Consider the following 17,927-nt stretch of genomic DNA (forward strand, 5'->3'; position numbering starts at 1 on the left):
TTAGCCTTCCTGCTCCTATGATGCTGCTTGGCCTGCTGTGTTCATCCAGCTCTATGCCTTGTTGTCTCAGATTCTCCAGCATCTGCAGTTCCTACTATCTCTCATATAAATAAAAAGTGGGACAGAACAGCAACGCTTCACCGGAGGCGCACTGACGATGTTATCTAGCAGGATGATGAAACGTCTGCAATCAAACACACCGGCTCGGTGAGCAAGTCTACAACCTCATCCACAACCCGAGCTACAAATCTTCTCAAAAACTATGAACAAAGTTACTGTTAAGAGTTTTTTTGTTATGATACAAATGTTTAACGTACTTGTATCAGGCTACTTTCTCCACTATTTCAGTGGACACATGTTATTTTATATGTGTTCAAGCTACGATTAAAATATCAGAGAGCAGAACTTGGTAACAGCCTTTTAACCATTGTACTGTAGAAAGGGCTCATAGTCTGTCCATTTTTGCACAGGTTTTAGGATAGGGTATCAGCACATACTTCAATCCTTCTCCATCACATAAAAGCAGGAGGCAATTTTTTTTTCCAAGTTAAAAATCCCTCAAGTAAATAAACCATGATGAATGATTAAACGGCCTTCATTTTGGCATCTCAATGTTTTTTTTTGTTGGATTGTCATTAAAACAAGTAATAGCTCTCAACTGTCGTGTTTAAGACATCCATCTGGGCTTTTAGCTTGTTATCACAAAAACTGAGATCAATAGGTTGGTGCAGCTAGATAAAGGTATTCACATAGATGAAATTATCTCAGAAAAATTGGCATGTACGGCACCGCGCATTGAAGTCTGATGGGAAGATGGTAGCATAATGGTAATATCACTGGATTAGTAGCCTAGAGGTCTAGCCTAAAGCTAGAGCGACATGGGTTCAATTCCCACCAAGGCAGCTAGAGGAATTTAAGATCCGTTACTAAACTTGGAACTGAAGGTGACCATGAAACTATCATTCTTCGTCATTAACAAAACAGTCCGCTTCACTAATGTACTATCCTTAACCGGTCTAGCCTACATATAACTCCAGACCCAAAGAAATGTGATTGAAGGGAAACTAGGGGAGGCCTAGCTAGTGATACCCATCTCCCCTAAAAAATGTGGGGAGAATACACTCGTGTTTATAAATCTGCATACACTCTAACCATCTACAAATGCTAAAGCGAAGGGAGTTAGAGACCCGGGATAGTAAAACAGAAACACAGAATGTCAGAACTCTGAAAGGCTCTCATACTTAATCCTAAAGAGCTGTACGTACTTGTTAAGTCTGGAATACCTGCTGAGGACCACCATACCAAAGTAATGAGCTATCCATCATCATTGAAAACCGATCTCTAACCTTAATATTTCAAGTATGCCTAAGGTACCCCAGCAGACAGACTTCATTCTAAAGACTAAAGGCTGGCCCCAAAGTCAATTGCCTCTCAACCGTAAGGTGTCACCGGGTTACCGACTCATCACCACTTTGAACTTTTCTTTTCGTGGTTCTAATAAAGTAGAATTGTTAGATTTCACTGTGCACTATAAATATGCGCGCGGGCACACACACTCATAAATACTTGCATAAATATGTGCACATTAATGTTCAAAACCCTGTACACACGTGCACACAACCACACCATATGCATGCGCAGATTCACATACATGCACGTACACATAAATACACATTTATGCACACACAAACACACACGCATATAGACACCCAATACACATGTACGCGTACACAAAATCACACATTCACCTGCTCACCTTCATACTCTCTCAGGGCTCAGGCACACAGACACAGAATCTCTACAGTCACACTCAACCAGGGGCAAAGCGAAACACTGAAAACTTTTCCATTCCATTTATTATGCAGAATTTTCTATATTTCCTGCACAGATATCCAGTAAATGAAAAATAAACCACTTGATCAAATAAGTAAACGTTTTTAAATAACCCATTTTCACATCTAATGCTATTGAGCATGAACTGGGCCAACATTAGGGAGCCCAATGCTGCAACGGTTAACTTGACCTTCTAACACACTCACCTGGGCAGCGTTTTACTAATGACCCACAGGGCAAAATCTCTCTACCTTTTTACAAACATACAAAAATAGCTCTATATGTGTTCAGTCAGAAATGATATATTTCTTCTAATTGTTTATAGCGCTTCTATGCTGCAGGCAACATACAGCTCCTGCCCCGTATCCCCTCCCAGAATGGGTTGTACTCCACTAAATCGCTGAATGGTCTCACTGTTGATCTGAAGAGTGGACTGAGCAATTAGAAAATTGCTTCTTTTCAAGACATTTTATAATCTTTCAGAGTAACAAGGTGTGTTAATTTTCACACGTTATTCCTCACTCCGTATTCCTGCCTAGGGACTTTGCAGTGCAGCAATGAATTCCTGCAGATATGAGTAGTAACTTCCATCTCATCCTATCCAAAATCCCTGTTCTTTGGATAACAGATGTTTTGCTTTGCAGTTTCGATTTAACGCAAGTTCGAGGGATACTGTCTTATCGGGAAGCATTCTGGCTACATGCAGATGCTGAGTTCTTTTCGGACAGCGCATTGTCTGCACTGCACCACACAGCACCAAAGGAAGCGACACTGGCAGTTCTCCTGAAAGCTCACTGTCTCCTCCCGGTGTCCCCGGCCACAGCACAGGAGGTCACAGCCACTGACATCCATAGCTGTGCTATTGCACACCCTGCCCCGCGTCCCTGGAGAACCAGTGCGCCTGTTCGGCAGGCAGAAGTCGGGGGACTCGGCAGAGTAAATCAGGTCCTGTTTGTCTGGCTGTTTGATGTTGTGCCCCACTGGGATCAGTGTCTTCCCATCATTGCCGCCCATCACCTTGAAGGCGCCATTGAAGCGGTCCAAGAGGCGGTCGCCAACCTCACGGAAATGGGGCATTTTCTTCCAGCAAGTCTTAACCGCACAGGAACCGCTCAGGCCGTGACATTTACATTCAGTTCGCATGTAATTCTTAACCATCTGAAGTTAAAGACGACAGCGGAGAGAGAAACAAGACTTTAACAATATATTCCATGACTATAGGATTACTGTAATTGAAATAACACACAAAAAAACTGCATTGAACTGGTTGACTGGAAGGAGACAGAAGTTTGATCTGTACAAGAAATTGATCTTATGCAGCAATTAATTGACTTTGCGCTTGCTATGAAGAACGACATTCCATTAAAATGTAATATGTTTTAAATGCTAGTTACGTACGCGAGAGGGGGAAAGCAGCAGATGGTTACGCTAAAGATTAAAGGAAGATTTGCATTTATATAGCAGCTTTCATTATATCTGGCCATCTCAAAATGTTTTGCAGCCTTTTACTTTTTGAAGTGTAGTCACTGTACCGATGTGGGAAACATGGCAGCAAACTTTGCACACAACAAACTCCCCATACTAGCAACGTCATAACGACCAGATAGCCTGTTTTATTGATTGAGAGACAAATATTGGCCAGGACATGAGGCAGAGTTCTCCTCCTGATCTTCAAACATTGCTACCGACTCAGCCACAGTTGACACACAGGGAGGGGTGAAGGCTTGTGGGAAGCATGATCATCGTGAACCTGTTGGGTCAATTACATGAGGTCAAAAGCAGAGAAACAGGCCATTTGGTCCAACAGGTTGATAATGGTATTTGTGTTCCACACAAGGTTCCTCCAAGCTTTTCTATCATGTAAAGCTATGTAAAAAGTTAGCTTAAGAGAACAGTGATCGAGTAAGAGGTGAATAAAGAAGTAACACCCTCACAGTTTGTGTTCCATTTATTATGTTTATATTTAAAAATATAATATCCTGGTGTAAACAACACTTCTGCTTTGCTAATGGGTCAGTGGATAGCCCTTGATGTTAATTCAAAAGAACATTCCAGTTCAACTATTGAGCCAGTTGGTCTCTGCATCATCAACACTATACTCTTAGTCAACTGGTGGGACTTTAGAATTTATTTTGTAAGCACGGGAGACTTGAATATATAGTTGAGAACATTGTTACCCAGTGACAGAAAGGTTGGATCAGGTATGCACTTCCATTTAAGCAACAAATAATACACTACCGCTTTTAAGGGCCCCAACTGGTTCCTCAACATGTGACACCAATAAATACACGCACATGTTCTTGGAGACAGAAGCACATATATTCAGAAGTTCGAACTCACTCAAATATTTGGATTGACACATATTAAATACTTATTTCAGCCAATGAAGTAATCTTGAGTTGAAATTACTATTGTAATCATGGTTGTTGTAACTGAGGATGTGGACACTTCTTGTCAACGTTTTCATGTAAATTCTGCAGTCTATATTTGCAATGAAGGCTACTCGTATGTTTGTCACGCTAGCTGTACCGTCCTCCCACCTCCATCAGTGAATTTTCTGCAGTGGCACCATTAGTGGGGGAGTGGGATATTGGCAATGCCAGCGTAGATATGGACAATGGAGTTAATAATAAAGTACAAAAATAAGAATAATTTTACAATGGAACTGAATTATACTCGCCTCTCCTCGTTCAATAACACCCATACTCTAAATTCTGCTACACCATAAGACTACGCTGGATTATCACTCTGCATTTCCAATCTTTTTTTTCAATGACATCTCCTTAATGTCAAGATTTGTTGTGGAAACTGTCAATCTGAACTGGTCATGCTGTAATTACACCTTCCCGACAGTGGTAGTGCTGCAGTGCTGTCTCTGGGGGTTATGTGGAGGGGCCCATGGTTTTAAAAAAAGGGGCAGGGACACAGAAGAAGCACTTACATTAGGCCTGTCAGATTGCTAATCAGCTAAGGAATATTTCCCATTACTTCACACTACTCTGTAAGGGAAGAGTGCAGAGATATGAAAGCAACGTCCATGCTACCCTATCCGACTTCTAATCAAACTGAAAGTTCTTCCACTTTATGCTGTTGTTCAATGGGAAAGTATCCCGTGTACCTGTTTATACATATTTAAAGTTTCAAAAATGTTGCATACAGGACATATAGTGAGAGAGTGAAAATGAATGCTATGTGTTGGCATCATTGCAAACAGATATTTTCTTGACTTGCTATTTACAGTAAAATTATAAATGTATTATTATAATGAATAATGGCTGTACATATAATGAATTTTGTACGGAAAAGTAATGTACAAAATCTGGGCCTTCTGTTCTGCTGCCATTAATACGCAGTAATCGGAACTCCGTTTTCTGTGAAATCCTATTGTACATGAACATTTTAAATCCAAAATTCCCTTTGGCATTTATTGCAAATGCAAGTGCGTATGCTGAAAACACAGGTTCTCAAAGAGTTTCTGTACTTTCCACAGAAAGTAGTCTTAAACCATAATACTCCTAAGTAATGTGTTCATATGTTACGTACTGTGATCGCTTTCTGTGAATGCCAAATAATCTGGAAGGAATGGCGTGTTCTTTAAAGAACATTTTTGCTCATTGGAAATGTGTATTCCCGACTGATTAGTTCTAAAATAATGTTCACATTTCCAAATAAGGTTTACAGGTTCTAAAACATGTGTTGTAAAATAATGTGTTTAGTGTTCTGCAAAATATGTTCTAAGACATCGTGTTTGTTTTAAGAGAATGTATGAAAATGTATTTGAAAGCATGCGTTCTAAAAGATTGTGTTTCTGTAGTCCAAAAGAACACAATTACGTGTCCCAAAATATTTGCATGGCGAAATATGTGTTAGTGTTCTCAAGTTATAAACTCCAAAAACGAGTTTGTGATTCGTTGGGACCGAACAAAGGAAATCTTCACTAACACAATTAGAATGTTAGGACACATTGCGCCCACAGGAATTCTGACCCCCACATGAGTTAACTACCGTAACAACCACACTCTTACAGTTGACAGCAAAAGATTGCTCTAGATAAACACATATCTTCAGCACAGTGCAGGTAATCGGCTCTTTTTAAAGTCCAGCATTGCGAATATTTAGATCAAATTACTGTACCGGTATTCAGTAATCTAGAGAATCATAAATTCTCTATGTTGGCTCATTTTACAGACATGGGCACTGACCTGAGACAATGAATTTTCTGTGTCTCAATCTACATATCAGGTCCATCAGCAACTTCAATCTATCGTTCAATTGTTTCTATTCAAGTCTGCTATGCATTTTGCAATAAGATTATCTAGGTTTGCTATACCTGTAATTGGAATTTGCTTCATTGAAAGTGTACTTTGTTGAAATATTTCAGCAGAATTTGAAAATGTAAACAGCTAAACTATTAAGCATGATACAGATATCCAAGGCATGGATTGTGACCATGTAGTGCACCAGAACTCTGCTTAGTATTTGCAAAAGTAAAATCTTAATTATATATTGGACATTACATGACCCAGACACTAAGTCACTTCCAGAAGGTGCTTTTTTTAAAAACTGCAACTTCACACAAGTTGCGACATCACAACTCTCCATTTAACTGTAATGATGCAGGATGTTAACATACATCCTAATAAACAAAAAAAAGGCCACTGTACAAATTATGTTAACTTTTGTCATCTCTTACCAAACAGAAAATGACAAAATGCTTTGATGTTCAATAATTAGATTACCAATGAGCCCTTAACCTCGAAATTACTATTGCTGATATCTTCAGATCAAAGCACAAAAACACAAGAATTAGAAGCCTGCTCTGTCATTTGATGAGATCATGGTTGGTCTGATTGCAACCTATTTACCTCTAATAACTCTTAGCTCCCTTGTAAATCAAAAGTCTGTCTAATTCAGCTTTAAATATATTCAATGACCCACATTATGATGACAATTTAAAGTTAGCATTGAGCAGCTTAATTTAAATGGGTGACAGAGCTACAAAAACAGAGGTGACATATGAATGCAGTACAAGTATTCCAGCACTAAGCTCTAGCTTGTTTTGTTTCAGTTCACCTTCACCTCTTTGGTTTTAGCCTTGGAGGGGTTTGACAGTGGCAAATGGTTTCCAGACAACCTTAAACTAAAGTTAGAGTTAAGAAGTCTCAATATTGACAGTGAGCAGCCATGTACCGATATGAAAGTGACACCCTGGAGCCTTAATATTGTGTAGTTTAAATGGTAGTGTGACAATTTATGTTGAAAGTTAGATCAGCAAGAAGGTTGAAGAAGGTCCTTCTACTGTGCAAGACAGCAATGATGAGGATTGAAAGTGATACACAGTAAGCACGTTGGGATAGTTTTTATGTGTGTGCTTATTGCCTGGAGAGTGAGCATGCAACTATATGATTTAGAAACAGAAGTAGGCAATTAACCCCTCAAGCCTGTTCAATAAGATCATGGTTGATCTGTTTGTGGCCTCAACTTCACTTGCCTGTTTAGCTGTGATAACCATTGTGTCTCTCACTAAGCATTCCCTAGGCAGTCAAGAAATCAGCTGGGGAGAATTATACCATCTGCATTTCTTTGAAGTTAATTTAGAGGAGCAGCATAAAGATCTATCGTAAACAGTTTACTAACTGAAAAGCTATCAAGGAAAAATAATGTCCAATCACTTGCGTCTTTCAGATTGGAATCCAGTTCAGGCTGATTGGGGTTACCTTGTTGCTGCGTAGGGCCTAAGTAATACAGTTACTGAGATCACTGTCCTTTCACCTCTGGAACATAGTTTAAAGTCTACCATCAAAGAAGCGCTAAAGGTTTGTAGTTTAGTTGTAGCCAAGTTTAGATCAGTTCCCTCGAAGATTGCCCTGCCTTGAAATTCATCATGTCACAGAGTGATTCACAATTTTAACTTTTGGTGAGTTCTACCACAACTACGCAGTTTTTCAATACAGTTTTGTGTGGTAGGGTTTGAATTAATAGTGGTCGATAGCTTTTACACCATTTCTAGAACAATGCTGAAATGAACATTTAATAAAGTTATTTAGTTTACTTCAAATCAGCATTGCAACTCTATCAAAGGTGAAAGGACACAGCAGTTGCTAAACACAGGTTTGAAATTTGTAAGGTCACCGGTCCTGCTAAACACTGAAAGTATTGATGCTAGACAAATGCTCAGGTTCTCGTGGAAGGACCTCCTGACTAAATAGTCAGAGAGTGCTCAATAATTTAGTTGATCTCTTGGCGATAGTGGAAGAATGAATAATATGCATTATCAGCACCCAATAAACATTTTTATATCTTTATGTTTATTGCCAATGCACCTCTCTATTAAAATTAGATTATGCATTTTGCTGGTGGTTAAGCATTGAATGCTGCCAGCACAGACTATGTAGCTGGAATATTGCCATTGGTCCATATTCACTTTCAAATTGGATGCCTAGTTACCTCACTATTGACTGCTACATTGTGTGGGTATTAAGTCTGTTAAAAGTAAATGGACCCGACTTGTCCATCTTTTATTGGTCATGTAACATGTTATTTACTCATCACCTTGTTCAAAATGATTCTGTCTATATACATTTAAAGGGTGTGCTGACACTTGTTCCATTGGTTAAAAAAAATCTTCCTCTTTAGGCTGTGTTGAAATTGATTAGTGCACATATATTACACTTTGAACGGAATTATATTTATATTTTATGGAGAACTAAGGTTTGGCTTTGACATGGAAAAGCACGAGAATGGACACACTCAATATTTTGGCGGTAAAATGAGATAGCATGAATATGTTAATATTTTCAAAGAAGTCAAAGTTAACCAGAACTTTTGAAGTGCACTGTGGCAACGCTGCTTTTTCACTAGTAGAACCTGCATTCCAGTATTGCATTATGCATGTTCTTCGAGCATGTTACCTCTCCACCGCAGCACCTCTGCTGCTGGGACTGATAGCTCCTCTGTGACATTGACTTGGAGTTCTAAAAGAAAAGTTACTTTTAAAGGCAGGTGGGACTTCCTGGTCCGGATGTAAGGACATGCCCCTATGCCACAAGACTTGTACCATTGGCTTGGAGATCCACTACTTTAAATGCTAATTGTCCAAATTAAGCAAAAGATAGCATTGGCAGCCCCTGAGGAGTGCAGTAACAAAAGTCTAAATCACAAATTAAACTTACAAATTAAAATTAAAACAATATTTTGGGGTTGATGAAGCACCCCAGCCCCCATGGTACCCACATGGTACGAACTTGTGGAATTAATTTCAACTGCTTCAATTGGTCATCACTCAACATTATACCAGAATGGGTATAACAATGGCTTCTGCAAGGAATGACGATGTTATCCACACACAGACCTAGTCAAGGGTGTGGGAGATCTTATGCTTAATATCCAACAGTGACAACCCTTCAGTTGTCAAGTAGCTTCATCAATATATATGCTTTTTCATACAGGGAATTAACAATCATGGGGAGAGACATCTCAACTAAATTGGTTATGGAACCATATTGACTCCCTGGAAATCTCTCCTAGTGCTTAATATCTCACCTGTTATTTATTGCATGGCAGCAAATTACTCCAAAGCCATTAATTCCCTCTTTTGTTCAGTTTCATCAGCCCACAGCATCAAAGTTACCAATTGTGATACTCATGATAATATTGACTGATTTCTGCAGAATCTGAATTGTGTGCACCATATTTGCTATGCAACCAATAAATGCAGCTCCATATAAATGTCCATTTCTGGCTAGTAATTGAGCATTTGTACAGAATTTTAGTCCACAATGTCTAGAAAACGCATGCTTCATGTCAAAGCAAACGTGTTAGGATTGTAGGTAAGCCAGGTTTGGGATGAAACAAAGGTCATTTCATCAGGTGAGGAAGTCTTTAGTAGAGAGAGAAGTGGTTGGGAAGCAGTTTATTTTAAAGTTTGGAGGGAGGTTTGATCGAGTGCTGAACAAAAGACAGTTGCACTTTATTGAGGAGTGACCAATTAGTTTGGGGCTGTTAACTGCAGAATTGAGGTCATAAATGTCAGCTTCACCCAAAGTTAGAGCTTCAAATGCTTTGCTCTGGAGATTAGTTGAGGTATAGATTGCCATATCTTTTGGGTGAAAATCAGAGAAGGAGGGCACAGCAGATTTGGTTTAGTTTGGGCTGGCAGAGAGCCAGTACAGATATAATTGACAGAATGGTCTCTTTAGGTGCTCCAAAGTCCCATGAAAAACAAAGAACAAAACATATTGTAGTTCCAATGATAGCATCACCACTTGCAAATTCTCCTCTAAGCCACATACCCCACCCCACGACTTACAAACTTATAGATGAACATACAAAGTAGGACCAAAAATTGGAACTGTGTTGTTGTTCCTTCACTGTTGTTGCTCAAAATCCTGGAACTCGCTCCCAAACAGCGCTGTGAGCATCTCTATACCTGAATGACTGCAACAGTTCAAGATGGTGGCTCATCACTACCCAGGGCAATTAGGGATGGGCAACAAATGTTGGCCTGGCCAGTGTGGCCCACCTCCCACGAGTTTTTTTTTCGAAATAAAACCTCCCAATTTCCCTTCCAGCAAAGGGAGTTGTCTGGGGGATCTGATTTGTCAAAAGGATACATGCCGTGGCCATGACAACACGAAATAGCACTTAGCATACAATCTGACTGCCATAGATGAAATCTGGATCTGAAAATATCCTTAAATGTTTAACTAATTGAATCCTTTCTTTTAAAAGAAATCTAACCAACGGAATTCAAAACTTTGACAGTATTGCAAAAGCAGACTGTTGTTGCAAGTCTGACTCTTTAACAAATAAAAAAAACAGAAAATGCTGGAAATACTCGGCAAGTCTGGTAACCTCTGCGGAGAGAGAAACGAAATTAACGTTTCAGGTCTGTGAGCCTCCCACAGAATTGGAGATCCTCCCACTGAATGGTGCCAACTGGCAGAGTTCATTGATCTCGGACACAGCAGTAACTGGATGCGCCAGGAGTGCATTGAACAGTGGAATACGTTGGTCTTTGGGCAGTCAGCACTTTACAGTCAAGCAAGAACAAGGGCATCTTCCTCGAGTGTTATTAGTACTTCAGATACTAAAGATTTTGTTTCACAATGCGCAGAGGAAAATCACCCACAAAGCAATTTGTGTGAAACAATGTAGACGAGATTCTGATGACACTTTGAACCTACCAAGCGCCCGGCCTCGTTATTGTGCAGCTTAATCAAGGATTTGATGTCGTTCTGTCCCTGTTTCCTCTCGGCATCCATGAACTGCTTGGACTTGGCGTAGCCGAACTCCACGTCGTCTCCGCAGCCGCCCCACTCCCAGGCCGCGGCCTCGGTGCCAGGAGCGGGCGAGTGGGGGAGCGGCGCCCGGCTCAAGGTGCGCTCACAGCCGCACTGCAGCAGCTCGCCCATGCTGCAGGCCTGGCTCACCGTGTAGAGCACCCCGGCCGAGGTGACAGCGTAAACGAAGGCAGTCTCCCTGATATCTGGTGAGAAGAAGAGGGCTAATATATGGCAAGTGCCAACTGTATAATAGCTACCAGACAGTGTTAACCAGATATAGAATGTATGAATTATAAACGGCGTATGAACGCTACCATAATCATATGCATTCACACTGAAAAGACCATTCAAGTCAGCAGGTTAACGCTGTGCTCGAGCTGCCTCTTGTCTCACTCGTCACCTCCTCTTCCTTTCTCTCTCACCTTGACTCCTTTTAAATGCACTGTTCCCATTCCCCTCACCGCCCCCCCTTCCCCCATGTCAGTGAGTCCCACATTCACCCCTCTCTCTCTGGATAAAGAGTTTTCATTTCGACTCTGAGTGTTGGGTTGTTGTCTGTCCACGTGGAGTCTGAACCCAAAATCAAAACTTTACCCAATTTCGCTGCCTATCTGCCCTGGTCACACTCCAAGCTAAAACCCGTGCACCCATTGACATTTTTGAGAATGGTGTAATGTAATAGTGGGAGCCCAGGAATGTGAAAAACAGCTAGCTTCACCTATAGTCATAAAACAGCTGGGTTTTCCGGAAACTTCATCTGGTTCACTAATGTCCTTTAGGGAAGGAAACTGCCATCCTTACCTGGTCTGGCCTACATGTGACTCCAGACCAACAGCAATATGGATGACTCTTAACTGCTCTCTGAAACGGTACAGCAAGCCATTCCGATATATCAAAATGAAGCAGAAAAAGACTGTTGAGTTTCAAGAACAGTTCAGGATGGGTATCAAATTCTGGCCTTGCCAGTGACGGCCACATCCCAAAACCGAAATTCAAAACTTTGCTGATTCTTCACAGCCTCCGTGAGCAGTTTGTAATTGGGAACCTAACCATACGACCCAAAAAGAATCAGGTCAATGTTTGGGAAACCAGGTCTGCTTTTTTTAAAAAAAAAGTGTTAATAAGTCTACAGCAAGGAAGTGAATTACTTATTGAAAGTGACTACAATGTGAACGTGTTCACACATACAACACCAGAATGAAGCAAAGATCCCGACTAGGGAACGAGTGAAAGCGGATCAGGTAGTGGGGACCAGGAAGACACCAGGATTACACTTGGAATACATCGGGAATATATCAGCAATACATCGGGAACACGCCAGGATGAAACTGGAATAATCAGGAATACATTGGGAATACACTGAAAATGCAGCGGAAATGCTGGAGTCTGAAATGACTGCAGCAATGAGCAATATCCCAGGAAGCTGAGGACAGAATGTCCAGGGGCCAGTGAGCTGTGCCCCGCTGCAATCTGTCTGAGGACTCTGTGTGTAAAACCGCTACTCACATCCCTGACAGTGGATTGAGACCTGGATAGATTGCGTTGTGCCGTGACTCAAGTTTGTATCATGCATAAATAAATGAATGAATAATAAACCGGGAAGTTCCATCTGAGCAGGGCCAGGTTTGCGGGGTGGAGGGGTGTTGGGGGAGAGATGGGCCGTGTGGGTGAGGGGGCGGAAATATTCCCCAGCGTTGGCCTGAGCGTTGCTCACATTTCTTACGCAGTGGGACTTCACGCTGTACGCTGGAGGAGGATGTTCCATGTGTAGGACCATGTGCAGGAGGCTTGCCGAATTCTAGTAATGAGATATACATCCAAACTAAGCAGAACCCGGCTTTCTGAGGAGGCAAATAACCCCAGTGTTTTCTAACCCCTGTTTAAGCAGTTCACACCTCTCGCTCCCTCTCTCAGCGGTATGCGTTGCTTAGCCAGGTATTCCCTCGCCCTGCTACCTGCCTGTGAATCGGCCAAGCTTATTTCTTGTCTCTCTGTCTGTCCCTGTCTATTTTGGTCTCTCTTGTCTGTCTGGGATTCTCTCTCTGTGTCTGTCCCTGCTCCCCAGAGTCTCCTGCAACACGGGTGTGCGTTCGATCCTCCAGCCGGTCTTAAAGTACTTGGTTGGAATAATGTTGGAATAGGATCCCCCTCCCACCCTCCCCACCCTAACAGACAAGCCAGAGTGAGAATCTCTACCTTGCTGCAGGATCTTGCTGAAGTATTTCTTGTGAGTGGTGCAGTTCCACTTGCGGAATCGGAACTGGTGCTGGCATTCCCGGATCCCAAGGCGGGCTCCCTTCGCCACCTCGCTGACGATCTCCGGTTGGGTCTGACACAGTTCAGCCTGCCTGCCTGCCAGCCGCTTGGCTTTCCTGCAGATGCTGTTGGGATCCATGACCAAGGGGCTTCCTACCGCCCTGCAGCGCAGGGGTCAAACCAGCGGCACAGCGTTACTTCAGAATAAAGTGAGACCTTCCACATATTCACTGACACACTCACTCACTGATACACTCAGTGACACACACATTGACACAACACATTCATTCACACAGAAACACACGCTAACACACTCGCATTCACTCACACACGCTCACTGACACACTGACGTATATATTCATACAGACACACTCACTGATACATACATTCATACAGACACACACTCACTAAACATACACAGTGACACGCACACTTACCCACACACATTAACAAACAGATTCATACAGACAGACACACACACACTCGTAGAAACGCATTGACACGTAGTTCATACAGACATACACTCACTGACACTCAAACACATTCTCACTGACACAATACGCACACTCACATTGACACTCACACCCACACAAACACACACACTCACACATTTCCCAAAACACACACATGGACGCACGTTCGCACACTGAACCCCTGAACACATCCCGCCACCCACCAGACCCCCCACCCCACTCCCACACACACATACTGACATAAACATGCTGATGGATGCTTATGCAAACACATACTCAGGCACGGTGACAGACTCACTCACACATTCACAAACCGACATATGCACCCACACTCAAACAAATTCATACACATCTCTCCCTCCCTCTCTCTCACATTCACTCACGCACACTCCTATGAACATTTCAGATTCACACACACCCACTGACATACGCACACATTCACTCAGTGGAATTCACACAATACTCACTCCCACACACTGACATATACCCACTTACACACACAGAAATGCACACACTCACTGACACACACATATACTCACACTGGCACACAGAGACTCACACTACACACACACATATTCACACACCAACAATCACACCTACAACCAGCTACATCCATACTCTCCCTCTCTCAAACTGACAAACACTGATACTCATGCAACTCACACACACTCACTGGCACACACACTCAGTGGCATTCACACACACACACACTGACACATACCCACTTACACACACATATACACGCACTGACTCTTACTCACAGACACAAACACACTGACTTTACTCACACTCATTCACACATACATTCCCATAAACTTTCACAGTCATACACTGACACACACACTCACACTCTAACACACCCAAACTTACACATTGACACACACTTTTCTACACAATCTTTCTCTCACACACAGATTCTCACACACACGCACTCAAATTCTCAATCTCACAAACACTCAGACATACTCCCTCGTACACTCACACCCACATTCTCACACATGTTCACAAACACTCAGACATACTCGCATTTTCACATAAACACACACTCAGAGATGCTACAGTCTCACACACGTTCTCACAAACAGCCAGGCATACTCTCTCACACACATTCACACACAAACACACACTCGGAGACACACATACACATACACAAACACACTCAGAGACACACACACATTCTCACACAAACACGCTGTCGGAGGCCCACACTTTCACACACATTCTCACGCAAACACGCTTTTGGAGACATACACACTCTCGGAGACACATTCTCACACAAACACACTCTCGGAGACTCTCTCACACACACACTCACTCGGAGACACACTCTCTCACACACATACATTCAGATGTAGTTTCCCTCTCTCACACTCACTCGTGTTCTCAGACACATACACCACTGAGTTTTCACAACCACGATTGAAGTGTACAAGAAAACGCAAATGATTGAACTCCCAGTCAATTTGTACGGGAATGAGACGAGGAAGCCTTATCTGCCAAGCACACAGAGCGTGATAGATAAACGGCTAGGAGTTAGGAATTCGATTGATGAAGCGGTTCCGCTATTTGTGCGCTCGTTCGCTTCGAGACAGCGAGCCCTGAGTCAGGGAAAGATCTCGGATTTCCCGGATACGGGTGCTGTTTGCAACTGAGAATAAGCAAAGGCTGTCAACACAATGGAGCTCTTGCTCCCTCACACTTCAGCTTGCTCCCGCTCCACTCTATTGCACTCTCTCTTCACTCCCTCTATCGCCATCTCTCCTCAATCTGTCTATTATATTCTCTCCTCACTTTCTCTATCACCCTGCCTCCTCACTTTCTCTATTATCCTCTCTTCTCATCCTCCTATTACCCTCTTTCCTCACTCCTTCTTTCACCCTCCCTTCCCACTCCTATCATCCCCCTCGGCACTCCCTCTATCACCCTTTCTTCACACTTACTCTATCACACCGTCTTCTCAATTACTGTCTCCGCTCTTCTCTCTCCCAACACATTATTTCTCACTTTGCTCTCTGCGCTCTCACTCCGACATACCTCTCTCCCATTATCTCTCGCCCTCCAATTCTCTCCCACCTCCTTTTCTTTCCCCTCTCCCTTCCTGTCTCTCTGTCCCCTCCTCTCCGTCCCGCTCTTCCTTCCTTATCTTCTTTCACTTTTCTCTTTCCCCCCTTCCCTCTCCTCCCACTTTCTTCCCTCTTTCTCCCCTCTCCCTCTTTCTTCGCTCCCCTCTCTACTCTTTCCTCCTCCCTCTCTTCTCTGCATTCTCCTCTCCGTCTCTCCGCTCACCCTGTTTCTCCTCTCCTACTCTCCCTCCTGTCCCTGACTTACTCCCTTCTCTCTCCCCTCGCGCAATCCTCTCTCCCCCTGTCTCTGCTGTTTTCTGTCTCTGCCCTCTGAAAAGCACCACCGCCTCCTCTGTTACAAGCACCCCCCACCCCTACTCGACCGAGCAAAGCCTTGTCCGACATGTATCCTCGGGAACCCGAGACCGACTCACCACCACAGGCTGATGATGTTGGCGGGGTACAGCAAACAGAAGAAAACTCGGAGCTGAGCTGCGGCGAAAGGCCACATCTTGGTGTCTGTCCAGCTCAGAGAGAGGCACTGGAACACCCTCCTTCCCTTGCTTTCTCTCCTGTTCCGCTCAGTTCACCCGCGGATTTTCATCTCCCGCAACGACTGGGAGAGGGGAGGGGGTGGGAGGGGGTATCATTTCGTCTCTCTCTCTCTCCTGATCTGTGCGTATGTGTGTGTGTGTGTGTGTGTGTGCGCGCGCGTGTGTGTGTATGTCGGACCGGCTGGAACTGAAGGAAGGAGGACCCCGACTCCTCAAATGGGCATTGGGAATAAAACCACAGCTCCGATAATGACCACCCCCTCCCCCTCCCAGGGGAATCCGGCGGCTGTCCATCTCCAGTGTCGCTTGAAAGCAGGTGAAGGACAGTCATTTCGAGCATCCAGTTTCAGAATGATACACAAGACTGAGATCCAGAGAGACCAGTAACCATTCAACACCCAAATGATATGGTTTAACATCCATCGTTCAATATGTCTTCAAATGGAATGCACATATCGAGATGGATGCATCAATTGACATCTTATATGATCCCCCCTTTTTCATATCTCATGATTTTATTTTAAAAGCCTGTTTTCTTCCTTCCTCAGTTTACTTTTTCCCTTTTGTATGAAGAGAATCTCTCTCCAGTAAATCCCATCCTCAGTCCATGAGGTTTTAGAGCTCCCGATGCGCTCATGTCTGAGGCGTTTTCGGGAAGCGAGTTTGAACCCGGATCTTGAGAAGCTGACATCTGACAAAGGGCTCCCTAAACGGATTGAACAGTAAATCGGTTCATGTGCATGATTGCGCCAAGCCCTTTCAGATTCTCAAGGATAAAGGGAGAGAGGGTGGGGGGGGTGGTGAAGAGAGAGAGAGAGAAAGACTGAGGAAGAGCTTGAGCAATTCAGAGGAAAATGATAAACGTTCCCAAAAACCCGGGCCCTTTTCGCCTCCGAAATTCCTCGTTGCCATCTAATCCCGAACACAGCATAATGGGTCACAATCCTGCAGCAGACTGTGAAGAAGCGGCCTACTCAGTGGCTTGACAGAGGACAGCGCTCGGCTACAAACAGCACATGTATTATCCATAGGTCTGGGAGCAGTCTTAATTCAGATTCAAATGCTTTTAATCAACCTGTTCAGGCGTGCTAGGATACACCTCTGGAGCAGGTGGGTCTTGAACTCGTGTCTTCTGGCTCTGAAGTAGGGACACTACCACTACACTATACTACAAGAGGCCCAAGCGATTACATAGTAAGTAATAATCCATAAAGATAGGAATTGCGACTGAGTTAGCAACACCCATTAATTCGGGGTAAAGTAACAGTGATCATGTCAGGGGACTAGTAAACCAGAAGCCTGGATTAATGATTCAGAGGCATGGGTTCAATTTCCACGACCAAAGACCTAAGAAGTTCAAACCCAACTGAGATTTAACAACTTTGGAACGACTTCTATGTTAGCAATGGTGACCATGAAACTAAGCGATTGGTGTAAATGAGAACTCATCTGGATCACTGATAG

The 17,927-nt window shown here is 43.1% G+C and overlaps 1 protein-coding gene across 1 annotated transcript; it reads right to left on the reverse strand.

Annotated features, from left to right (window-relative positions):
- Positions 1-1,838: 1,838 nt before the first annotated feature.
- LOC109924631 (protein Wnt-6-like) lies at positions 1,839-16,592 on the reverse strand. Its single transcript, XM_020524630.2, has 4 exons — positions 16,344-16,592; positions 13,314-13,534; positions 11,019-11,320; positions 1,839-2,991 (listed from the first exon to the last, which is right to left on the reverse strand). The coding sequence occupies exons 1-4, from the start codon at positions 16,418-16,420 to the stop codon at positions 2,530-2,532; spliced, it is 1,062 nt and encodes a 353-aa protein (XP_020380219.1). The 5' UTR covers positions 16,421-16,592; the 3' UTR covers positions 1,839-2,529.
- Positions 16,593-17,927: the final 1,335 nt, after the last annotated feature.

This window comes from Rhincodon typus, chromosome 41 (assembly GCF_021869965.1).
Source record: "Rhincodon typus isolate 14 chromosome 41, sRhiTyp1.1, whole genome shotgun sequence".
NCBI classification, from domain to species: domain Eukaryota; kingdom Metazoa; phylum Chordata; class Chondrichthyes; order Orectolobiformes; family Rhincodontidae; genus Rhincodon; species Rhincodon typus.